At 65.7% G+C, this 24,790-nt stretch overlaps 1 protein-coding gene across 8 annotated transcripts in view; it reads left to right on the top strand.

The window, feature by feature from the left end:
- The window catches only part of KCNAB2 (potassium voltage-gated channel subfamily A regulatory beta subunit 2), a 62,063-nt gene extending 38,870 nt beyond the window's left edge, over positions 1-23,193 (top strand). For 5 of the 8 annotated variants that reach the window (XM_059691493.1, XM_059691498.1, XM_059691495.1 and 2 more), the window contains 14 exons: positions 4,544-4,587; positions 5,171-5,208; positions 7,068-7,147; positions 9,808-9,852; positions 11,786-11,830; positions 12,714-12,757; positions 13,522-13,608; positions 14,283-14,327; positions 17,216-17,301; positions 18,216-18,336; positions 18,701-18,795; positions 19,707-19,827; positions 20,997-21,085; positions 22,151-23,193. In XM_059691493.1, the coding sequence (XP_059547476.1) occupies positions 4,544-4,587; positions 5,171-5,208; positions 7,068-7,147; positions 9,808-9,852; positions 11,786-11,830; positions 12,714-12,757; positions 13,522-13,608; positions 14,283-14,327; positions 17,216-17,301; positions 18,216-18,336; positions 18,701-18,795; positions 19,707-19,827; positions 20,997-21,085; positions 22,151-22,240 (1,030 nt within the window). In that variant the 3' untranslated portion in view covers positions 22,241-23,193. The remainder of the gene's footprint in view (positions 1-4,543; positions 4,588-5,170; positions 5,209-7,067; positions 7,148-9,807; positions 9,853-11,785; positions 11,831-12,713; positions 12,758-13,521; positions 13,609-14,282; positions 14,328-17,215; positions 17,302-18,215; positions 18,337-18,700; positions 18,796-19,706; positions 19,828-20,996; positions 21,086-22,150) is intronic. The other 3 variants (XM_059691496.1, XM_059691497.1, XM_059691501.1) reach the window with 1 other exon arrangement.
- The last annotated feature ends 1,597 nt before the right edge of the window (positions 23,194-24,790 follow it).

The raw sequence follows: 24,790 nt of genomic DNA, 5'->3' as shown, positions 1-24,790 counted from the left end.
TCTGTGGGGTGTTTCATCGCCGCTGAAATGGAAGTCAGAGCTCAAACCACTGGCGCCCTTGCTGAGCGTAGGGTTCCTGCCTCACGACCACCTGCCCCCTGGGGTTGCTCCATAATGACTGTCCGAGGGCCACAGCCAGGGGATGGGGCTGCAGGATGCTGGATCCCACTCTGCCCCCACCCTGACCATCCTCAGGAAGCTGGCCCTCGCCAGGGGCGTGATCCAGGGCCAGGCCTCCAGCCACCCCTGTCGCTGTGAGGGAACGAAAGGGTGGCCAGCATAAGGGCCAGGGGCCAGGGGCCTGCCAGAAGGCCCAGCGCTCAGTACAAAGCAGCAGTCAAGCCTGGGCATAAGGGGAGCAGCCACTAGGTCCTGAGTCTGCCAGGGCCTTCGATCTCGCCCCGAGTTACGCGCTGGGGGCCCCGCCCCTGCCAGGCCCACCTTAGGGAGCCGGGAGTCTGCGAGCAGGCAGTCACCCGCACTGACCGGAAAACGTCCTGGTCCCTTCTCCATCAAACCAGCTCATCAAAGCCATGCTGCTTCCACGGACCACGCGTTGGTCCTCCGCCCAGGTGGCCAAAGGGAAGGGCCTGGACTATTTTTAAAGTGTCTGTAATTGCCCAGAACCTGGGCACAGCATTCAGTGGTTCCCGGCATCTGATGGCCACGTGACCTCGGCGCTGGCCTTTCTTGGCGAAGGTTAAATCCGAGAGCCCTCAGCAGCGTTTTTCCCAGACCACAAGAGGGAAGGAGCCAAATTAACGGAGACGGACGTAATTTGGGCTTAGAGATTTAGCCAACTATTTAAAACATGTTTTTATTGATTTCAAAAAGAGAGGAAGGGAGGAGATAGAAACATCGATGAGAGAAACATCAACATCGATTGGCTGTCTCCTGCACACCCCCTGCTGGGAATCAAATCCGCAACCGGAGCACATGCCCTGCCCGGGAATCCAGTCCTGACCTCCTGGTTCACAGGTCGATGCGCAACCACTGAGCTGCACCGGCCGGGCTTAGCCAAGTATTTTATCGTTGGGTCAAGTTACCAGGGGGGGAAAGTCTGTAGGAAATGGCTTTTGCGTCTTGAAAGTTCCAAGTGGCACCGTGTCACCAGCCGTGGCCCAGGTTTGTGGAGAGCCCCACCCCCATGGGGCAGCGGATTTAAGCAGCTTTTAGCCCGGAGACGCCCTGTCCCTTCTCGCTTCTTCTCCGAGGCCTGGCGGCGGATGGCAGAGCTAATACCGTCATTTGAACTGGGAAACGCCGTGAGCGGGGTAACCGTGGCATCACGTGGCGTCCTACTTTTGCTAAATTATTCCTGTGGGCGGGGGGCGGAGAGCAGCCGGAGAGCCGTGCGCCCGGGACGCTGCCCTGGCGCGGGAGGAAACCCAGCCCGTCTGGTGGGCGAGAGGCCGAGCCGTCGCAGCCACAGACACAGGTGGGCGCGGCCCGTGTTCTGCGTCCTCCCCTGAAGACGGAGCACGGTCTGGGTCCCCCTCCAGCACCTGGACTTACCTAGAGCAGGTGCCGGGCTCTGTGAACACCTGGGCATTGCAGACGGGGTTCTGAGGTGCCCATGTACGTGCCCGTGTCCGGGAAGGGCTTTCTCAAAGGATCTGTGCCCCCAAAACTGGTAAGAACCGCTGATCGGAGCCTTCGGTTCTTTTCGTTTCGTTACCAGACGGCGTCTGAGCCAGGGTCTAACTTCTCGCCACGCGTGCTTTCCAGCTCGCGCGGGGAACGTGACCGCAGCTCGGAGCACACCTGGCCGGGCCGAGTGCCGGGGGGAGGGCGAGCCTCTGTGCAGCAGCCACAGGGCAGGTTGCTCTGGGTTGGCACTTACGCGCGGTGCTGAGGCCCCGTTGGGTTACGTCACGATTCACAGGAGACAACAAGGGTGGCTTCCATCCCCTTTGAACACCCGCAATGAGAAGCCCATTTGATTTGTCCGTGTGAGGAAAAGGCCGCCTGCGCGCTCCGTGCTGTCTGTCGTGAAACAGCGCGTGCAGAGTCAGCGTCCTGTGCCAGCTCGGGGCCTCCTCTTGGCCGCCCCATGGGAGGCGCGTGGCGAGCCCAGCCTGTGTCCTGTGTGCAGTGCCCGGGCATATGTGCCAGCTCAGGGCTCCTGGCCGCCCCGTGGGAGGCGCGTGGCGAGCCCAGCCTGTGTCCTGTGCGCTGTGCCCGGCACATGTGCCAGCTCAGGGCCTCCTGGCCACCCCATAGGAGGCGCATGGCGAGCCCAGCCTGTGTCCTGTGCGCTGTGCCCGGCACATGTGCCAGCTCGGGGCCTCCTGGCCGCCCCGTGGGAGGCACGTGGCGAGCCCAGCCTGCAGGTGCGCAGGCAGAGGCGTCGGGCCCAGGCCGCTCGGCTATGAAGGTGGATCCAGGATTTGAGCTCCGGCTGCGGAGCCTCTGCCCGACGTGCCCGCCTCCCCACAGGGAAGCCAGCGCCAGTGCGTTCTCACGCAGGGCACATCCCAGCTCCGTGGGAGCAGCCGCGGCAGCAGAGCTGGCTTAGTGGGGAACCTGACAAGAAAGCTGGCGATTTCGGGGTGCCTTACGTTTGGTGGCACCTTAGACTGTTTGCAAACTGCTTACGAGTTATGGGATCCACACCTCACCACTGACTGCCTGCGAAGGGCGTGGGGCCCAGGCCTTGTAACCAGGGAAACCGAGGCTGCGGAGGGTCGGTGGACCCTGTCAGAGATGGGCAGGGCAGGCTCAGGCCTGGAGAGAGGAACTGAGGACACAGCACCCACTGAAGTTAGAGGTGGGGTAGCCCTCGGGGAAGGAGGCTGGGGCTCGCAGCCGGCGCCTCTGGCATTTCTCCGACTTCCTGCCGCCTGGGGGGGGGTCGCACCAGGGCTGGTTCCAGGACCAGGCTCCTGGCATCGGGATCCCACCAGGAAGTGGAGTCCACACCGGAGGGTCAGGGCCCAGCGGTGGGGTCACCACCCTGCCGCTTCTCAACTCACCATCTGGGCAGCTCACATCCCGTGTCCCCAGTAAGTGTGGGGGCGTATCGAGCCGGCTGCCTAGGGGGTCACACAGAGGCTGGGGCTCAGCCCAGCAGTAACCGGCACCCACCGTGGAGCCCCCACTCCTGCTGCTCAGGGACGTGGCCCAGGACGCGGGCGTGACACTAACGAAGGGGAAGGAGGGCGTTCCGGGGAGGGCCCGCGGCCGGTACCGCAGGCCGAGTCCATCTCGTTTCAGCCGGGAAACGGGTCACGACGGTTCCATTTTCCCTCTGAGGCGGCATGCCTGGTCACCAGCATGGCCTGTCCCAGCCCCGTGCTGAGCCCAGTGGGCACGTGGGGCAGCGACAGTGGCCCGTTACCCCGGGGCAGCCAGCAGCTGGCCTCTCTCTGAAGGTCCCCCTTGGCTTCAGAGCCTCCAACAGCGTTGGCTGGGGGGGAGGGGGGGGAGTCAGGGAGCCGGCTCTTGGAAAAGCAGGAGCTGGGGGAGCTGCAGTGGGAACGGTGGGGGCTGGGGGAGCTGCAGTGGGAACAGTGGGGGCTGGGGGAGCTGCCCTGGGTTAAAGAAGACAGACGAGGATACAGCTGGGGCTGGGTGGGACGCTGCTCTCGGACGGAGGGACAGGCCACGGCCTGCGAGCCGAGTCTTTATTTTATAGCAGATTCCACGGGGCAAAGTCAGGGTGGGTCAAGATGTTTACAATGTTCTCGCGGGTTTCGAATCCACTCAATTACCTGCACCTGAACTCTATCAAGCTTTGTTTTGGCAGCACTGGCTGCGCCTCCCGCAGCCCACATCACTCAGCCACGTGGGCCCACAGGTTCGGACCATCCGGTCAAGCTCACAGCCACAGCCGTTGGCTATCATGGTGCTGGGAGGCTTTGCCCTCCAAGCTGGGACTTGCACGTGGCTTTGCCACGAGAGGACCTGCCCCTCATTAGTCCGAGGCTTGAACCTGTCCAAACGCTGTAGCTGCTCTCCACAGAAAGGTGGGGGTGGGGGAGCTGCAGTGGGAACTGTGGGAACTGGGGGGGCTGGGGGAGCTGCAGTGGGAAAGGTGGGGGCTGGGGAGCTGCAGTGGGAGCAGTGGGGGCTGGGGAGCTGCAGTGGGAAAGGTGGGGGCTGCGGGAGCTGCAGTGGGAGCAGTGGGGGCTGGGGAGCTGCAGTGGGAAAGGTGGGGGCTGGGGAGCTGCAGTGGGAGCAGTGGGGGCTGGGGAGCTGCAGTGGGAAAGGTGGGGGCTGCGGGAGCCCCTGGGAAAGGTGGGTGCTGGGGAGCTGCAGTGGAAACAGTGGGGGCTGGGGAGCTGCAGTGGGAAAGGTGGGTGCTGGGGAGCTGCAGTGGGAACAGTGGGGGCTGGGGAGCTGCAGTGGGAACGGTGGGGGCTGGGGGAGCTGCTCTCCACAGAAAGGTGGGGGCTGGGGCAGCTGCAGTGGGAACGGTGGGGGGTGGGGGAGCTGCAGTGGGAAAGGTGGGGGCTGGGGGAGCCCCTGGGAATGGTGGAGCCAGGCCTGGCTGGCGGGTCCTGCCGGATCTGCTGAGAACTGACAAGCGTTTGTTTTTCAGGAACCTGGGCAAGTCGGGCCTGCGGGTCTCCTGCCTGGGGCTGGGTGAGTGCGGGCCCCTCGGCCCAGAGCCACCAGGGAAGCAGGGGCTGTGGGAGGGCTGAAGGGGACCACCCCCAGGGGTGGGAGCTGCCCCCAGAGCCAGGATCGGTGTGTGCCTGTTACCATGGTAACAGGGGTGCCTAGGAGAGGACAGGGGATGGAGAGAGAGCCTCTTCCTTTCCCAAGCTGTGAGCTCTGTTCCCAGGCCACGCTGTCCCTCCACCTCCATGGTGCACACACTGTGCGCCCCAACACACACACACACACACACACACTCTCCAGGCAGAAGGAGTGAGGACCTGCTCCCTGGCCTGCCCCCGGCACCCCGTCCCTGGAACAGCAGCCACTTCAGCTTGAGCCCAGGAGCGTGTCAGAGCCCCACAGCCGCTGTCTGCTCCGGCACTTACCGTCCTCTCCGTTGAAGCTGAGGTGTCCACACACACCAAGGACACGCTCACCACAGGGCAGGGTGGCCCGGCAGCCTGTGGCCGCCCCCTGGGCCCCGCAGCCTGAGGCCCCAGCACCCGGGAGGGAGAACCGACTTCCCCGGAGGCTCTCTGACCCGACCCTGTGTGTCTCCTTCCAGGAACATGGGTGACCTTCGGAGGCCAGATCACCGACGAGGTGAGACGGGCCCCTCGTCCCGCCAGGCCCCAGCAAGGGCAGCCCCCGAGGCAGGCGGTGACACCTGCTAAACGCCCAGTGAGGCCGCACCCCCAGCAGCCGCCACAGCTTCCCTCGGTTTCTCCTGAGCCCGGCAGGAAGGTGAACCGCAGCCGTGGCACCACACAGCAGCCGGGTGCCCGGGGGCTCAGCCAGTCCCGTAGCGTCCCCGAAATCCCGCGTCCTCCCTGCAGCGCCCTCCCTGCAGCGTCCTCCCTGCAGCGCACCAGGAAAACCAGGGGCAGGCTTTCCCAGCTCGGGCCAGTGCAGCTCCCAGCTGCCCCTGCAGAGCCCGGGAGAGTGCGAAACCTCAGCACAGCCTGCTGAGGCCACTGACCGCAGGTCCCCATAGCTCTGCTGCAAGATGAGGGCTGAGCAGTGTCTCCGGGTCCATGCGGAGGGGACAGTGCGTCCCCAGGCCACCATGCACCCCGCCCCCCCCAACCCAGGCAGTGAGGGGGTGTCTGGGAAGTGAGGACAGTGGCCTTTGCTCGGAGCTCCGGCCGCTGCAGGAGAGTCACTTCCCATTTGCCTTACCCACCGTGGGAAAGGTCGCATTTAAAAATGACTAGTGACTTCGCCTGCGACCTTGTTGCTGTGATCGCGGCTTCGTCTTCACAGGAAAGGCTTTGCTTCCGTCAAAATCCTGATGCGTGTACTTCGTGTGTGATTTTTAAATGTATTTTTATTGATTTAGAGAGGGAGGGAGAGAGAGAGAGAAGCATCAGTGATGAGAGAGAATCCTGGATCGGCTGCCTCCTGCACGCCCCTTGCGGGGGATCGAGCCAGCAGCCCGGCCTGTGCCCTGACCGGGAATCGAACCGTGACCTCCTGGTTCTATGATTGACGCTCAGCCACTGAGCCACGCCGGCCGGGCTCCATTGGTGGTTTTGTTCCTTTTTCTTGTTGCGACAGCAGCAGGTTTGATCATTCTTTGCACTTGCTTATAGGGTCTGGGCGGTCGCGGGGGGTAGGGGGTGGGGGTGAAGGTGGGAGTGTTTAAGGCACAAGGAACTCTTTTCTCCGGCCACCAACCTGGCCTGAGCGCTTAGACTAGAAGCGGGAGCCCCGAGCCCACGTGGTTCACGGGAACAGGTCGCGCCTGCCTCGCCTCTTTCCCTGTCGCTGTGGCACGAAACTCGCAGGCGGGGCGACTTCATTCCCACGGCACTGGCTGCGCTGCCCGCGCTGTCCCCGTGGGACAGAGAGAGACCTGGGGGTGGTGACCAGCCAATAGGTCTCCATTAATGTCCCGGTGGCAGCCCGCTGCCCCGCCACATCTTCATTGGGGACATAGTGACGTTCAACGACACGGGGGGTCGTTTCCAGGTGACGGGAAGCTGGGAGGACAGCGGACACAACAGGTGACAGATTCAGGGCCCCAGGAGGTCCCGGCAGACGACACGACTGCGCGCAGGAGCGAGCAGCGCTTCTAAATCTTCCCGTTTGTGTCCAAAAACCAACATGTCGAGTCCAACGGCCCCCCCTCCCTGCGTTCCGATGAAGATGCCGGGGATTTAGTCTCCAGCCGGCCGTCTGCTGGGTCTGAGCCGGCGGGGCTGGTGCCACCAGGAAGCAGGGACCCGCCTGGGCTGTGGAGGGAGGTGGGCACTGCCGGGGCGGCCAGGCCACTGGGCGTTCCTGCTGAGCGGCCCGCCTGCAACTCCGTGTTCCTTGCTAAGCCCGTGTCTGAAGGCAGGCACGTGCCCAGGGGTGCAGAGTCCTGTCGTTAGGGTTACCCAGTGTGGGGACCTGGGCCTCGGGGCACCCCCGGCTGGCAGGACAGAGCGCCTGCCAGCAGCCCCCGCTTCTCATTTCAGATGGCGGAGCAGCTCATGACCTTGGCCTACGACAACGGCATCAACCTCTTTGACACGGCGGAGGTCTACGCGGCGGGCAAGTACGTGTCTCTCCTCGTGGCAAAGAGGGGTGTGGCCACGGGTCCCCCGGGAGCGCCTTTTCCCGTGACCCCCGTCCCTAGGGGCCCTGCGTGCGCCTCCCCCTCTGCCCGCTTTCTAAGCTCTAAATGGCTCAAGGGCGAGTTGTTCTCCTGGGCCTTGGACACTGGTCCCTTGCTAAACTCCCCATGTGCTCACACACCACGGCCACTCAGCCCTCTGGCGCCAAAGCCGCGATGCCCGGCGAGGGCCGAGATGAAGCTGTCACCGGCTCCCCCGCCGTGCCCGCGGCCCCTCACCCTCTTGACATCTTCACCTCCTAATGGCGCAGCGAGGGCCGCGGAAGCCGGTCTGGGGCTGGCGCAGGAGCTGGCCAGCCCCGCGCTGCAGGAGGCACTCCCGTCCTGGCAATGGACTCGCTACTCAATTATGTAAAAGCGCTGCTCGGCCTGGCCGCTGGCCTGGGCTTAGGACCGGCTGTAATCAAACCATCCGCTCTCCTGCCTCGGGCTCCAAAGGCAGCTTTGCTTGTGAAGTCATCTGCTGGCTCTTTCCCCTCCCTCCGCCCCTCCCGCCTGCACGAGCCGCATGCCCTCAGCCGGGGCCGGGGGCACCTCCGGGCCTGCACCTGCCGCGGGGCTTGGGGTGTCTCCACAGCCTGTCCCAGCGCCAAAGCCGCGGGGCCTCGACTCAAGTCCTGGCCCAGGGTCTGGATCTCACAGCCCTGGAGGCCTCCACTGGGACCCCCCAACCTCCCCCAACCCCCGTCAGCAGCTCACTGCCCCTCCAAACGGGCAGCCGCTGCCCATCACAGTGAAACGCTTTCCAGACCGATGAGCTCCCTGAAGGTCAGAGGCGGGGAGGCCCAATGCGGAAGCCGCCCCACAGCCCCCCCCCCCCCCAGGCTCTGAGCGCCCCGGCCTGCACCCGGCCCTGCACGAGGGCTCCTGGGGGCAGCTCTGTGCCGCCCCCTGCAGACGGCCCAGCCCCGGTGCACACAGTTCACGGCAGCCACACTGCGTCAGTCTCACTTCCCCGGTTAGGGGACACCCAGGCTGGGCAGCTCCGGACGAGCACACTGGGTCCCAGCAGCTCCGGACGAGCACACTGGGTCCCAGCAGCTGCGGGGCCTCCTAGAAGCCCATGTAGAAGCCAAGGACTCGGGGAGCGCTTCCGGGGCTTGTCGCTGCCCCCGGAGCCACCGCCCTGCCCTCCACTCCCCCCGCCTCTGAACCTGCCCACTCCCCCCCATCAGGGCCTCGGTGCCCACAGCCACCCACACGGGGACGGGGCGCTGCGCCAAAGGACAGGCAGGGAGGAGCTGCCCGGGGCCCGGGGCTGCCAGGCGGCTCCAGCGGGCAGGGGCCCGGCGCTGTCCCTCTCGCTAACCAAGTGCCAGTCGCGTAGCTTGCTGAGTCCCCCCCTCTCATGCCGTTGCTAATTTGGGCGCTTCCCAGAGCTGCAGGGCTTCTGGGATGGCGCCAACCTTACCAAGTTCATGGCCACGGGCTACAGGCTTTGGCTAACTGTCTACAGTGCCTGTGAGCCAGGCCCACGGCTGCTTTTCTCTCTCCGTCCTTTCCTGACCTTCGTCCCACCAGTGAGGGACCCGGGCTGAGGAGGAGGCCGGGCTGAGCGCCCTTCTGAGCATCCTGACCGCGAGCGGAGAGCTCTCAGACTCTGCCAAGCAGCTTGCCGGCGAGAGCCATTCCTCCTGAGTGCGTGACTCAGCCTTCTATTGAAGGGAGCGCTGCGCACGGCTCAGCCTCCCCTGGCGGCTTTCACTCAGGAACACTTTGCTGCAAGCAAAACGTCCTTAAAAGTCAAAAACTAAAGTCAGGAGTCCATCACTGCAGCGCCACGCGGGCCGGAACAGTGCCCATGAGGCCGCCGCCTGAGTTTGGTGCAGGGCCCGGGGGGGCGTCCAACAGCGGACAGGGGCCAGCAAGGCCACTGTCTCATCCAAACTCAGGAGACCAGAGGAGCACATGCACACACATGCACACGCACACACGCCTGCAAGCGCTCTGTCAGAACCCCGCCCTGGCCCTGAGTCCCAGTCGGTTGTCTCTGAAAACAAGATGAATAATTTAACTTTTAGAAACATGCTTGTCTGGCCCTGGCCGCTGTGTCTCAGTGGTTAGAGTGTCCACCCACACCCCGAAGGGTCTTGGGTTCGATTCCCAGGCCAGGGCACGTACCTGGGTTGCAGGTCCATCCCCGGCCTGGTTGGGGCAGCTAGTGGGTGTGCCTCTCTTCCTCTCTCCCCTTTCTCTCCCTCCTTCCACTCTCAAAATCAACGGGAAAAATGCCCTCGAATGAGGATTAACAAACACACAAAAACCTTCCTGTCTGGAAGCTCCGCCCACGTCACGTGGCGGGTGTCTTCCCGGTGAATTTCCCGTGGCCCGGCCACCGGGTGCCGCCGGCCTTGCCTATGGGCCAGAGCGCTGCGGCCCGGACCAGGCGTAGGGACACGTGCCACGCCCCTTTGTGGGGGCACAGCAGCCACGCCTGTCCCTGGATGAGCTGCCCGAGCCTCGGGGGCCGGCTGGCTCCTGGCCCCATGACCTTTCCCTCGGGGACCAGGTGGCCAGCTGTCCGTGGGCGGGTGGGCGCTTCTGTGGCTTAATGACATCTCCGTGTCTGACCTTTCTTGCAGGGCGGAGGTGGTTCTCGGGAACATCATTAAGAAGAAGGGATGGAGGTAGTGCCTGCCCTCTCTGTGGTCTGTGTCCAGGGCCAACATGGGGGGCGGGGGGAGAGCCTGGGGGAGCAGGGGCGGGGAGGGGGCTCCGTGAGAGGCAGGCGCGCTCTGGGCTGGGATTGGGTGGGCAGGCCTCCCCGGGCGAGCGTGGCCTGGTCCCCGCGGTCCCGTCCTGTCACCAGGGGCGTGCCCGGGGTGGTCTCCTCGCCATCTTTCTAAGACCTGCAAGCCCCAGAATCTCTCTCATGGGGAAGGGAAGGCTGTCCCGGAATGAGGCAGCCCAGAGCTTTCTCCAGGGAGCCAGGTTCACTGGGGGTGGCCGCCCCCAAGGAGCCAGGGGCTGTGGTGAGGGGGGGTGCAAATTCCGTTCTCCCAGGTGGCGTCTCTGCTGGAGAGGGAGCCAGCGGGGGCCCGCACCCCCATCTGCCCCTCCCCCTGACGCGCGGTTCAGAGGGCCAGGGTCCCGGGGACAAGGCTGACTGGGTGAGGCCAAGCAGAGCTGCCGTGGGAACTTGCAGCCCTGGGTGCCGCAGGGGTGGTGCCGAGAGGAGAGGGGCCAGTCCCCTGGACAGGGACCGCTGTCCCACCTCCTGGTCGGGCTGTCCCGAGGCTCAGACACCACCCAGCCCGGGGCCAGGCCTTCACAGCCCACTCCCCCGGGAAGTGGTGGCTCCTAAGACCGCCTTCACCTCAGGACCCGCACCCCCTCTGAGCCGGGCCCCGGGGGGCAGGTCAGGACCCGCACCCCCTCTGAGCTGGGCCCCGGGGGCAGGGCAGGACCCCCGCCGCAGCCCCTCTGAGCCGGGCCCCGGGGGGCAGGTCAGGACCCGCACCCCCTCTGAGCCGGGCCCGGGGGCAGGGCAGGACCCCCGCCGCAGCCCCAGCCTCACCGGGGCGGACACAGCCGGTGGCCCGAGCGGCTGTTTCCAGGAATCCCAGAAGCTGCGGTAAAGCCAGGCCTCCCTCCTGCCCGACACACACGGCTGACGCCCCTCCCCCCCCCAAAGTGTGTCCTTGTGGCTCTAATTGATCCCCAAGTCCCTTCTGGGTCCCTAGTGAAAGGAGGTCGCTCGCGGTCGCAAGTCCCCGATGATGTCTCGGTGGAGACAGGAGCACCGGGTCACCCCCGCCCGCCGGGGAAGCTGTGCCCGCGCTTGTGGCTTCGAGGACCTGTGTCCCGAGGGCCGTGGGGGAGGGCACAGCCTCAGGTCACTCACCCTCACCTGCCCCTCAGGACAGGCACGGGGCCCCGTTTGGTTCACATAGGCTTAAAGCAGGAAAACAGCGTCCTTCCCACGTCCCACCCCTGGGCTCTCAGCACCCCAGCCGGCATCCCCGAGTCCCCCTCACACCCCAGCCTCCCCTCCCTCAATGCCCCCCCCCCGCCACCGTCCCCACAGCTCTTCTGACAGTGTCAGCGGGAAGCTTGCCCCCCGTCCTTCATCCTCGGCTCCTGCCGCCCTTGGCCCCTGAGCCTCCCGTGGCCCCGGCCCCACACTGGGCCTTGAGACTCCGTCCCCACCCCTCCCTCAACCTGCTCCCATCCCCTGAGCTGTGTCCCCCTGCATTCTCCCGAGACCCCTCTACCAGACGTCCCCCCCCTCTGGGCCGTCTCCCTTGGGCCCCATAGCCGCCCTGTGGGTCCATGTTGGTTAGTTGCACCCATGTGGTTAGTTAGTTACACCCACGGGTTGGGGAGCTGCACCCACGTGGTTAGTTAGTTACACCCACGGGTTGGGGAGCTGCACCCACGTGGTTAATTAGTTGCACCCATGGGTTGTCTCCTGACGCCTCACGGAGCCCAGGGTCCAGGCTCGACGCAGCGATGACTGAATGACGGGCACCCTATTTCACCCAGCGCTCCCCGGTGAGAAGGGTGGGAGGACCCCACGGGACCACGTGCAGTAACACCCTCCTCCTGCTCTGTCCACAGACGGTCCAGCCTGGTCGTCACCACCAAGATCTTCTGGGGAGGAAAGTAGGTGACGCTCGCGCGGCAGGTCCGGGGCCGCAGCCCGAGCCCAGCCCACTCCCCTGGCTGAGGAGGCTCCTGGGGGGCGGGGGGAGGGAAGGGGGGGACACGCAGAAGCCAGGCCCTTGCCGCTCCCTGTCCCCTGGTGCTGACGCGGGGGCCTGGCTTTGGTGCCGCCGTCTGCCCTGGCGCCCTTCCCTACGAAGGGAGGTCAAGTTCCTGAAAAGCGGCTTCGGCCGGGTCTGTCTTTATCCAAACCTTGTTTAGTTCTTATGTTCACACTCGTGGATTGTTCTTTTTTTCTGATCACCAAGGTAGCGTTCTAAAACTCCTGGGAAACAGACAATTGGTGAACTGTCCAAACCCCGACATTCCCTGGGCCTCAGCACCCCTCCCAGCCTCCGGGAGTCTCCCATGTTCTCTCTCGGGGGCTGGGAATTACAAACGTGGTTCATTCTTTAAAATACACGTTTATTGATTTCAGAGAGGAAGGGAGAGGGAGAGAGAGAGAGAAACATCAGTGATGGGAGAGAATCATGGATCGGCTGCCTCCTGCACGCTCCCCGCTGGGGATCGAGCCTGTAACCCGGACATGTGCCCTGACCGGGATATGGTTCATTCTTAATCTTTAAAAAAATCCACGCCAAGCAGAAGAACAGATTGAAAAACAGGAACCCCCCCCCCCGCAAGGCCGCCCCCTCCCCAGGATGGCCAGGAGCAGCCTGGGTCCCCCTCCCCCCACACCCCCGCCACGCCTGGGGGAGCGCCCCGCTGGCCTCCTGGTTTCCACCCTGAAGTGACGCCTGCTGACCTCCCTTTTTGCCCAACGTTTGCATCATCCACACCCCACACCGCCGTCACCCTCACACGCTGTGGGCCTGTTTTTCAGAGCGGAGACCGAGAGGGGCCTCTCCCGGAAGCACATCATAGAAGGTGAGCGGCCCTGAGCCCCGGGGTCCTCCCTGGGTGCACAACGGAGGGTGCACACCCACCCCTCCCGATAAGCACAGCCCCGGGCCTGGGGACACCCGCTCCTCCGTGTCCCCAGGGAGGGCAGGGGTGTGGGCAGGGTGGGGCCTGTGTCGCCCTGGGAGGGACGGTGTGGCCTCCGGGCAGGGCACAGACAGGCCTGGCTTTCCATTCAGTGCTGATCGGGAGTCACTTCCCCAGGCCTCTGAGGCGGCTCAGGGAGAGCACCGCCCCTGGGGGCCCCCCCGGGAATGGGGAGCACCCAGGCGAGGGTGGATGTCAGACCCGCCCGAGGGGCTCAGCGCCCGGAGCACAGGGACGGGTCAGCCAGCGCCACCCTCTTCCACTGTATTTTCCGTGTCTCCTGCCTTTTCTGTCCTCCTCATGTTCATCCACTAACAGATGACTGGGGTGCCTGGCCACCGCTGCCCCAGCCCAGCACCCACTCCAGCTCTGCTCTGACCCCGCCGGGTGCAGGGTCACGACTGGTGCGTCTCAGACGCCCTCGGCCTTGGGTGTGGTGGGCGCCACACGTGCTGCCCCTCCCTCCCTGTCACCCCACGGGCCACAGGAGACCCGGGACGGTCCCCCCACATCCCAGCGCAGGACATTGGCCTCTCCCCTGGCCTCCACGGCCCCCAACTGCCCGCCTCTCCCTCCCACCTCTGGCTCGGGCGGCGGCCCCGGCAATCTGTGACGACAGTGACCCTCCCTCTCACTCCTCCCAGGTCTGAAGGCCTCCCTGGAGCGGCTGCAGCTCGAGTACGTGGACGTGGTGTTTGCCAACCGCCCGGACCCCAACACGCCCATGGAAGGTGGGTTCTCCGTCGGCTGACCCGGAGGTCCTACCCTGAGGCTTGAGGGCCTCGGCACAGGCCCCGCTGGGCACCCAGGCCAGCGGGGAGGGGACGCCAGGCCTTTGGGGTGGAGAGAGCGGGCAGGGAGGCCTGAGCTCGGCCCCAGACGCCCCCCACCCCCCAGCCGGGGGCACCGGGCGCACCTGGGTCCCCGTCCGGGGTTCGGGGCTGTGGCATGCTCTCCCCTCCCGGCTGTTAAGAGTTTGCAGCTCAGTGGGGTCACAAGATGATGGCTCTTTGCAACTGCTCCTCCTTTCCATCACCTTCCCCGAGGCCTCCCTCTTGCGCTCGGCTCCTTCGAGGAGAAAAGACACGCAGGCTGCGCAGAGCGGCTTTAGTTTCTTAGGCGCTTAATTATTCTTTCGCCTCCCGCGGTCTCCCCTCCCATCTCCCTCAGCCTCCTGCTTCGGGGACTTGGAACGTTAGGTCGTGTTCAGTTATTCTTCCCTCATTTGTTGACATATGTGTGTATATATGTACACCGTGTGTGCACGTGTGTACATATATATGTGCGTGGGGTTTTAACGCGAATTCTGCGGAAGTGATTTGTGCCTCCCTCCCGCGCCCCCCCCCCCCCCCCCGTGTTCCCACAGCTGTCGACTCTGGTCTCTAAATCTTTCTTTTATCACCAGGGGACCCATTTAGTTCCTCCAAGTCCAGGACATTCATCATAGAAGGTACCTAGTACCCTCGCCGGCCATTGACCTGTGTCTGAGCTGCATTTTATGAGGCAGTGGTTTTATTTACACGACTCTCTCCCCCAAGACAAACTCCTCCATAAAATGCAGAAGGGAAACTCAGTGCCCGACACCCACCGGCCGCTGTCCTTCATTCTCCCGCCCTCTGTGCATGCCCGCCCCCCGCCTGGCGCTGCGGAGGTCCTGGGGCGGCCGCGGGCCCGCCTGAGCGGGGGATGCTGCGATCAGGGCCTAAACCTTGGCGCTGGGTGGGCCGGGGCAGGCTGGGGGAGGCCAGGGTCCCACCGGAGCAAACACATCGGGGATCCCGGAGTGTGTGGCCTCCACAAGTCTTCTCTTCTCCGTAATTCATGTTTGCTAAGCTCCTGCCCCAACCAGAAGCCATGAACCCCATGCAAGCTGCGCCCACAGCGCCTGGCTCCTCCGTGAGCGTCCTGGCGGGCATGGTGCTCGTATCCCTGGGAGGGCTGGCCACCTGCCACTCACCCCTTCCTGTGTGGCCTGACTCCGCACTGGAATGGAACATTGTCCCCCTGGAAGGACCCCCTCATGAGCCGGGAAACTCGAGACCCGGGCAGCCTCTGGCCCCAGGACCCCACACCACGGCAGGCCACAGCCTCCCGGGGGCCTGGGCTGAGTTCCACGGTGGCAGGGCTCCTGCCTGCCAACTGGCACTGCCACCTGACCCCTCCCATGTATTATTTGTGACACGGCAAGAGATGCCAGGGGTCTTGGCAGCAGCTGCAAGGATTTGTTCGGCAGCATTAAATATTGAGGCGCAGGACAGGCCCCTCGCTGTCCCTGTGTCTGGGGCACTGACATCACACTTGGGCAGAGGGCAGAGCGCCATGGTCCGTGTGAGGGCACCATGGTCCCGGGTGTGGGCTCCATGCCCGCCTGCCACCACCTGGGACCCTCCGGGAACCCAGCAGCCTGGGCCCAGGGCACCCGCCGTCAGGGCCGCCCCGGGCTCTGGGGCTACCGCGTGGCCGTGACCGCAGGCTCAGCGGCCTGCCCTCTGCATGGAAGGGCCCTGCATCGCGCGGCCCCTCGTCAGGGGGGAGCGGCCGGGAGCCAGGCTGGGGACGGGGCGCCTGGGCTTCCTCTGCAGCATGTGGGCCTGCGCCGTGGCTGAGAGGAAGGGGCGCTCGTGCTGCATGGCTGCAGGTCCCCCGAGAGTGTTTCTAAAGAGCCCGACGGGGCGCCCGGCCGGCCGGCACGGGGCTCAGGGCGCGGGTGGGGACCCTCAAGCCCCTCCAACCGACACTGTTGTCTTCCACGTCGACCGGTGTCAGCAAAAGGGTGGCCCAGGGGAGTCTGGGGCGTCCGGGGGTCCGGGCTCCCTGCCAGCCAGCTCCTCTCCCTGGGACGGGAGGGAGGATGGGGCTCGGCCTGCAGGTGTGGACGCCCAGGTGTGAGTTTTGAGGGGGTCTCCGCGCCCACAGAGACGGCCACCCCAGGAGCCCAGCCACCGCCGCCTTCTCCTGAAAGGGGCCCTCGGCCAGGGGCCCGCGTCTCGCTCAGTTTTAGAAACACTGTTTGTCGGCTCCACTTCCCACGCCGCCCGGACTTGCAAGCACTGTATGGGGCCTGGGAGGCATCTGGGGAGCGGCCTCCCCCCGCGACACTGAGACGTTAGAACTGAGAAATGTGAGGCCGGGTTCTGTTTCAAAAACGACAACATCCCCACGAGCTGAGGCAGCCCCGGAAGGAGAGCGGCAGGTTTCACCTCCCAGAACCTCTCCTGAGGAGCCGGGGCGGGGGCGGGGGGGGGGTCTCCCCGTTTAAAAGCAAGGCCGGTCTCCGCGGCTGAGGTCCTAGGACACGGGATTCTCGCTGCCGGGTCTTTGGTGGAGACCTTGACGTCCCGCTGCAGCCTCGGGCCTCCCCAGGAGGGTCCCCCCAGGCCCCCATGGCACCAGGAGCAGAAGCCACCCTGTGCCAGGGACACACTCCAGCCTGGAGGGGGCTGGTGTGCAAAGCAGGGGCCTGGCCCAGACAGGCTGGGCTGCCCCTGTCTCCTCTAGCTCTTCTGGGCCACCCAGGGCCCTGCGCCCTCTGTCCCTGCAGATGCCACCGTCCCTTCACCCTCCAATTCTGCAGCTCCCAGGGGGACTGGGGAGAGCCCGGAGCAGCCGCCCAGAAACAGGCCAACACTGCGTTTACCTCTGCTGCCTCCTGCCAATCTGGCTGTGACCTTAATCCCTACCTGGCTCTGCCTGGGGGGTCAGTCCCTGGTCCCTCCTGGAACTAGAGAGCCTCTCTAGACTGGCATCACACCCTTCGATCTCCCCCCACAACCCTTCTAACCTGACACAGAAGCACCCAGGCCACCCACCACCCGTCTCTCAAAGACCCCATAAGGCCTGTACCTACCGGGGGAAGTCATTTTCAAGACCAATTGCTTGGCCCTGGCCGGTGTGGCTCAGTGGATAGAGTGTCCACCTATGGACAGAAGGGTCCCGGGTTGGATTCTGGTCAAGGGCACGTACCTCGGTGGCAGGCTCCTCCCCGGCCCAGGCCCTGGTCAGGGCGCGTGCAGGAGGCAACCCATCGATGTGTTTCTCTCACATCAATGTTCCTCTGTCTTTCCCTCTCTTCCACTCTCTCTAAAAATCAATGGAAAAATATCCTCGGGTGAGGATTTAAAAAAAAAAAAAAAGACCAATTGCTTGGAGCAGGTCCACTTTTTTCTGTCGCCCCGGATCCCCGCACCCCGACCTGGGAGCCAGGAAGTACAGAGCTTGCAAGACGTCTCTGCGGCACCCTGCCCTGCTCCCGGCGCGCCTGTGTTTGCAGAATGCCCCCCGCTGGGCCCCGGGCCCCCGCCACCCCCCAACCTGCCGCTTCCCCTTCTCTCCTGACAGAGACCGTGCGCGCCATGACCCACGTCATCAACCAGGGGATGGCCATGTACTGGGGCACGTCGCGCTGGAGCTCCATGGAGATCATGGTACGGCGGCCTCCGGGGTGCGTGCACGCGTGGGCTCCTGCCCACTCTGCGGAGGGAGGTCCCAGTCCTGGGCTCCGGCGGGTTCCGGGCTGTGGGTCCAATGGCACAGGTGCTATGACGTGCGGGGGGTCTTGGTCTCAGCTCGGGGTGGGGGTGGGGCTGACCTGGGTTAAGATGGGCTCACTCCCCTGTGGTGAGGAGGACCTCCGGGAGGCTGTTCTGGGGGGGACCCGAGAGCAGGTGCGAAGCTCTTGGCAGAGGCCCGCAGCCCCGCGGACAGCCGCCTCGGGCCCGGGCACCCAGCTCTCGGCACCAAGGAGCCACCAGCATCCTCTGGAGCCACCAGCGCCTTCTCCCCATTTCCCAGACAGGAGAACTGAGTCTCCCAGGCTGGCACGCAGGGCTTCCCCGAGGTCTGTCTGCGGACATCAGCCCTGGCTCACCACAGTCTGGTCTGCGGGGTTGAGGCCTTAAGCTCCAAGTTCCAGAAATGGGCAGATGCGGCCACTCACCCTCCATTTTCTGCCCGAGCCACCCCCCCGGGTCCAGGGCCCTGGAGTGACGACCAAAGCAGTAGCCCCGACAGGCAGCCCTGATGTGCCCCTGGGCCAGGCGCGGTCTGAGGGCGGCCAACACCGCTGCTCATTTGACCCTCAGGACAGATGGGGAAACTGAGGCCCAGGGGGTGAGCCCGGCCCCAGGCCACGTGGCCAGGAATGCCAGAAGCCAAGCCCCTCAGTCCCTTCAGCCACCCCTTTCCCACTGCAGGGCCGGACCTAACAGGGGCCCAGGATCGCTGCGAGGGGGAGGGGCAGGTGGCGGTCCTTCCCTGGGAGGCCCGTGCGTCCTCCCTGCTGCCCGGCGGCCCCGCACCCGCTGCCGGGCGGGGCCCAACGTGCCTTCTGCGCCCTCAGGAAGCCTACTCGGTGGCCCGGCAGTTCAACCTGATCCCGCCCATCTGCGAGCAGGCGGAGTACCACATGTTCCAGCGCGAGAAGGTGGAGGTGCAGCTGCCCGAGCTCTTCCACAAGATCGGTGGGCGCCCCGCCTGCACCCCTCCCCAGTCCCCGCCCTGCACCCCCTCCCCCAGTCCCCGCCCTGCACCCACTCCCCGCCCCTGCCCCGCCCTCCCCCAGTCCCCGCCCTGCACCCCTCCCCAGTCCCCACCCTGCACCCCCTCCCCAGTCCCCACCCTGCACCCCCTCCCCAGTCCCCGCCCTGCACCCCCTCCCCCAGTCCCCACCCTGCACCGCCCTCCCCAGTGCCCGCCCCTGCACCCCCTCCCCCAGTCCCTGCCCCTGCACCGCCCTGCACTTCACACACACACACACTCGCCCCCCGCCGCCCTCACCCCACCTGGGGGCCCAGGGCATGACCTCGCCTGGCTTTCCTCCTGCAGGAGTGGGTGCCATGACCTGGTCCCCTCTGGCCTGCGGCATCGTTTCTGGAAAGTATGACAGCGGCATCCCGCCCTACTCCAGAGCCTCCTTGAAGGTCAGGAGGGGGAGGGGAGGGGAGGGAAGGGCCAGGGATGGGCATTTAGTAAAGGTGAGGCCTGGGACCGACAGCCTCGGTGCTGGGCACCCTTCCCTGGGCCCCTGCCCGCAGGTGGTTCGGGCCGTGGGAACCTGGGGCCCTGGCTGGCCAGAGCCGGGGCCAGAAGAGCTGCCCACCCCATGGGCATGCCCTGGTGAAGAGGTGCCTTCACTCCCCTGCACCCCCTCAACACCCTCCTTGGCTCCACATTCACAACCTGGGCTGGGTCCACAGGTGCCTTTGGGATGCTACCCCCCCATGCACACGCATGCACACGCATGCTCGTACATGCTCACGCGTGCACACGCATGCTCACACATGCACACGCATGCTCACACCTGGTCTGGGCTGGGCTCAGAGCCCGGCTGCACAGCTTCTTCAGTTGTCACTCAGAGGTGAGTCCCGCACGCACACCTCCAGACAGGGGACTCCAGGAGGGTGTCCAGAGTGCAGAGAAAGGCCTGCCCGGGCCAGGGCAGGTCCAGTCCCGGAGCCCCAAGCCCCAGGTTCAAAGGCAGAGGGCCTGCCCTACTCACTCCTCCCCAACCCACTGCAAGGCCAGGGGGCCCTGCAAGGCACTGCGCCCCGGGGAGTGGGGGCAGGGAGACCGCACCCCTCAGTGCCGGACCAAAGACCGCAGCACCTCCCGGATGCCGGCCTCCTGGGAGAAGGGAGGTCAGCGGGCCCCCCCCTGGTCCTGGGTCACGGGCCCCCCTCAGCCCCCCAGAGACAACGGGCTTCCGAGGGCAGTGGTCCCACGCTTCCAAAGGCCAGGAGGGGCCCTGCCCTGGCTTCAGTCCTCAGCCCTCTGCACACACGTCCAGGTGACCTGCCCTCACCTGTGGTCTGTCCTTCCCCTCCCCCACCAGGGCTACCAGTGGCTGAAGGACAAGATCCTGAGTGAGGAGGGCCGGCGCCAGCAGGCCAAGCTGAAGGAGCTCCAGGCCATCGCGGAGCGCCTGGGCTGCACCCTCCCGCAGCTGGCTATCGGTAAGGGGGGGGGGGAGGCGTGGCCATAGGTAACGGGGGGCGTGGCCATAGGTAACAGCGGGGGAGGCGTGGCCATAGGTAAGGGGGGGGGAGGCCAGAGGGGGGGCGTGGCCATAGGTAACAGGGGGGGGAGGTGTGGCCATAGGTAACGGGGGGGGGGAGGCCAGAGGGGGGGGCGTGGCCATAGGTAACGGGGGGCGTGGCCATAGGTAACAGCGGGGGAGGCGTGGCCATAGGTAAGGGGGGGGGAAGGCCAGAGGGGGGGCGTGGCCATAGGTAACAGGGGGGGGAGGTGTGGCCATAGGTAACGGGGGGGGGGGGGAGGCCAGAGGGGGGGGCGTGGCCATAGGTAACGGGGGGCGTGGCCATAGGTAACAGCGGGGGAGGCGTGGCCATAGGTAAGGGGGGGGGAAGGCCAGAGGGGGGGCGTGGCCATAGGTAACAGGGGGGGGAGGTGTGGCCATAGGTAACGGGGGGGGGGGAGGTGTGGCCATAGGTAACGGGGGGGGGGAGGCCAGGGGGGGAGGTGTGGCCATAGGTAACGGGGGGGGGAGGTGTGGCCATAGGTAACAGCGGGGGAGGCGTGGCCATAGGTAAGGGGGGGAGGCGTGGCCATAGGTAACAGCGGGGGGGGGGGGGGAGGCGTGGCCATAGGTAAGGGGGGGAGGCGTGGCCATAGGTAACAGCGGGGGGGGGGAGGCGTGGCCATAGGTAAGGGGGGGAGGCGTGGCCATAGGTAAGGGGGGGGGAGGCCAGGGGGGGAGGTGTGGCCATAGGTAAGGGGGGAAGGAGGCGTGGCCATAGGTGGGGGGGGGAGGCGGGGGGGGGGGAGGTGTGGCCATAGGTAATAGGCTGGGGCTTGGGGGCCAATTGGAAGGTGTCAGGAGTCCCTCACGACTGGGCCAGCCGTTTATGAGCCAGCCATGGATAGTGGGGGCCACACATTCGTGGGGAGAAGGTGGGTCCCTGAGCACTTGGGCCACCTCTCCGCCTGGGGCAGTCTGTGCCAGGTCAGCCCCCACCTGCACTGCTGAGCACTGGACTTGCTAGGTCCCTCCCGGCCCGCAGACTCAGGGGCTGGTGTCTCCTGCCAGGGGAGGGGAGGGGAGGGCAGACCGGAAAGGGCACCCGCAGTGGGTGCCTCCTCACCTCTGTCTCGCCGCCCCCAGCCTGGTGCCTGAGGAATGAGGGTGTCAGCTCTGTGCTCCTGGGCGCGTCCAGTGCAGACCAGCTGATGGAGAACATTGGAGCAATACAGGTGAGCGGGGCCCATCGGTCATCTGCCCAGCAGGTATTCGCGGAGCCTCTACTACGTGCCAGGCACTGTGCTAGACACATGGGCTCCGTCAGCGAACCCCCGAAGAGCCTGCTCTGGAAGAGCCGGTGTTCTAGCTGGAGAGACAGCAGGCACTGAAGTGGAGAAGTAGGGGGTGAGAGTGGGTGTCAGATGAGCGCTGTGAGGGGGAATAAGCCGGTGTGAGGGCGGGTGTCTGGGCGAGGCAGAGCCATGGGCCCAGGGTGAAGGGGCTGTCAGCGTGGGCTCGGGGAGACAGTGGCCTGTGAGCAGAGGCCCGCAGGTGAGGCGTGGCCGTGCACATCCCCAGGAAAGAAGGGGCCAGGCAGCAGGACAGCTGCTGGTGGCCAGGGCTGGCGAGGGGGCCCAGGAGCAGGGCGGGAGTGAGGGGCGGAGGCAGGAGTGGGGGGCGGAGGCAGCAGTGAGGGGGGCAGGAGTGAGGGGCGGAGGCAGCAGTGAGGGGTGATTAAGCTGCCGTGGGAGCCCTGTGGTCCCAGGAGAGTAGGGGCACGGTCTGACTTTGGTCTTAAAAGTGACCCCTCTCTCTCTCTCTGGCTGCTGAGTGCAGGGAAGACTGGGGAGCAAGGAGATGTGCTGGGGGGTGACAACGGGGGTCGGGTGATAATGGTGGAGGAGATGGGGGAGCCGGGTGCACCTGGATGTTTGGAAGGTGGGCCGGCAGAACTGGCCCACAAACTGGATGTGAGGGGGAGCGAGTCAGAGACGCCCCTGGGTTTGGCACAGGGAAGGGTGAGGTGGGGAAGGCTGGGAAGGCGGCTTGGGGTGTGGCGATCAGGGGTCTGGCCCCAGAGGCCGCACTGTATGCCTCCCAGAAGGTTCTGGAGTACGCTGGCCTTTGAGGGGCAATGTATGCCCCAGGGCGGACTTCCTCTCTGCCCCGAACCTTCTGGAACAGACAGCAGTGTGGCCCATCTGCCTCCGCTGGAGCTGGACGCCCTGAGGGCCCCGCGGCCGCCTCCCCCACAGGCGCCTGGCGGGACCCCGACCTGCTCTTGTCCTGGCCCACAGGTCCTCCCCAAGCTGTCGTCCTCCATCGTCCACGAGATCGACAGCATCTTGGGCAACAAGCCCTACAGCAAGAAGGACTACCGGTCCTAGGGCCCGCCGGCCGGACTCTCCCTCCCCGCCCAGTCTGTTCGCTGCCCCTCGCTTCCGCTTTTCTGAAGCCAAGTCACGAATGTGGTTCGCATCACAAAGAAAGCCCTCCAAGGTGTCCCAGGGAACAAAGAAGCCGCTGCGACACACCACCCACTGCTCCGGGGACCCTCGTCCTGCCGGGACGGCCGGTCAGGTGCCCCCCACAGGCTGGGCCTCCCCGGAGCCTCCGCAAGCCCAGGCCAGGCTGGACCGGGGCCGAGAACCTCTGGTGTTGGCGGCGGGGAGGACCCCTGGCCTGGTCCTCCTGGGGCCCCTCCGCAGGGCCCTGGGCGCTGGCCTGGGCCTCCCCAGGGGCTCTCCCTCTGACCAAGGGCCCGACCTCAGCTGCTTCCCCACCCCTGCGCCAGGGCGTCTCTGAGGCGCCTTCTGTGCTGTCCCTTGACCCCACCTCCTCCCTGGCTGGTAGGGGTCGGGACTCAGGGGGGTTGGCTCTGCAGTTTGGGGCCCACAAGAAGTTTGGGGTCTGATTTCAAGTTCATTGCCCTTGGCAGGGGCCCCACCTGCACTCCCTGCCAGGTACCCAGGTCGCTGCCCTCTGTCCTTGCCCCGGAAGGCAGGCCCCGGGGCCGTGTGTGCCAAGCTGGACTGTGGCTGCTGAACCACGTGTGGGAGAGGACGCCCTGCTCTGCTGGGGGTCGGCCTCGGCGTCTGCAGAGAGGACAGGCTTGAGCCCTTCCCGGGGGCCCCGGGCCTTCTGTCTGCGCCCAGGGCGGGGGTCTTGTACCCCGAGCAGCAGCCCCCACCGTGGTGGAACGACCCCCGGAGGCTCTCCCTGAAGAGGTGCCCCGCGAGGCCTCGGATCAGGCGGGGTTGAGGTGCTCCGTCCTGGGGAGCTAAGTGTCTGTGCTCAGAGCTTGCGACCTGGGCAGCAGTGTCACCCCTGCGCCCCCACAGGCTGTGACAAGTGAGGGTGTCACTTCACACCACTCCCCAGCCTGGAGCAGGTTGGGGACAGGGACGAAGGGCCGGACACACAGGCTGTCAGCCCCTTGCAACCCCAGCCTGGGGCCGGAGGGGACGGGGGAGTAGAGGGGGGGGCCTGCAGCCAGGAGCCCCAGCCCCATGGTCCTGAGAAGTGCCCCAGCCTTTGCCGGCTAGGTGGGGGGCAGGAGCCGGGCTCTACAGATGTGCCAGCCGCGCTATGGGGGCCCTGTGTGCCAGCCCCCCAGGCACCCCACACCCTCCCATCACCAGGAGGCCTGCACAGCGGTCCTGTGTGCAGAGCTGCCCCCCCCCAAGGCCTCCTCCCGCCTCCCCCCTGCCATTCTCAGGGGCCTGCACCGTCCTGGCTGAGCTGAGGCTGGGAAAGGGCTATGAGAAAAGCCACAAAGGCAAGGGGGGGTGGGGACAGCTCTCTCCACTCCTGACCTCTGTGCTGAGCCTGGAGTCTAGAACCTTCCCCTCCTCGTAGGACTGGCCCTTGGGGTCTTTTCCAGCTCGTCCCCTACAAGCTTCATGTGTGGGTGTGGGGAGTGGGCAGCGCCGGTCCTGCTGAATGCCCAGCCTGTGCCACTCCCCATCCTACAGGGGGGTGTCCTGCTCTGAGGGCGGGCCTGTGGGGGCATTCTGTCCAGGCCCACCCCTCCCCGGGCGAGGGGCTGGGCCTCCACACGCTGCCCCAGACCATCTGCTGACCACCCACCAACAGGGAGCTGCCCCAGACCACCTGCTGACCACCCACCAACAGGGAGCTGCCCCAGACCACCTGCTGACCACCCACCAACAGGGACCAGACTTGCCGGGGGCCAGAGGCCAGGCTGCTGCCCCACAAGCCACACCTGGGAGGCCGGCCCATTGGCCACGTGTTGGGCAGCGGCGGGCGGGGCCCGGGCTGAGCTCCGCAGAGGCTGGAATGGCCAGCGCAGGACCCAGCAGCCTCAGCCCAGCCTGGTTCTCAGTGGCCTCTGCTTCCTGGGGGACAGGCCCCCGACTCAGGAGGGAGCTGGAGTGGGGAGAGGAGGTCAGAGCCGGGAAAGGGATGAGCTGGGCAAGGTGGCCCCAGAGGGTGGCTCAGCCCCTGCACAGGGAGTGCCCTACATGGGACTGGGCCAGGACAGGCTGGGGTCGGTTTTGCTTGTTGATGCCACACAGAGTCCTGCCTCCTCTTCACCCGCGTCTGGTCAGAGCCGAGGGGCGGGCTCACTGGTCTTGCTTGTCTTGTAAATAACGCGCTTTTTCTCCGGTTTTTTTAATGACTGTGGTTCCCCCGCTAATGCGCTCCCTCCGTAGGCGAGACCACCATCCGCCTCGCTTCCCAATGACACGTATTTATGGAATGACCAATAAAACCCAAGCCCGTGGGTCCGCGGTCCCGCCTGCTGCTCCCCTCATTTCCGGGCCTGGGGGCTCAGGGCTGGGCAGTGGGAGGGGGCAGGCTGCCACCATTCAGCAGACGGGGGCCCCGAAGCCTGCGGCCAAGGGCGGGTTGGGAGAAATGGGCCCTGGAGAAGAGGCAGAGATGGGGGACCAAGACCCCCATCTCTCCCGAGT

Source organism: Myotis daubentonii, chromosome 3 (genome assembly GCF_963259705.1).
Source record: "Myotis daubentonii chromosome 3, mMyoDau2.1, whole genome shotgun sequence".
Taxonomy (NCBI): Eukaryota; Metazoa; Chordata; class Mammalia; order Chiroptera; family Vespertilionidae; genus Myotis; species Myotis daubentonii.
This window is presented reverse-complemented; position numbering and strand designations above follow the sequence as displayed.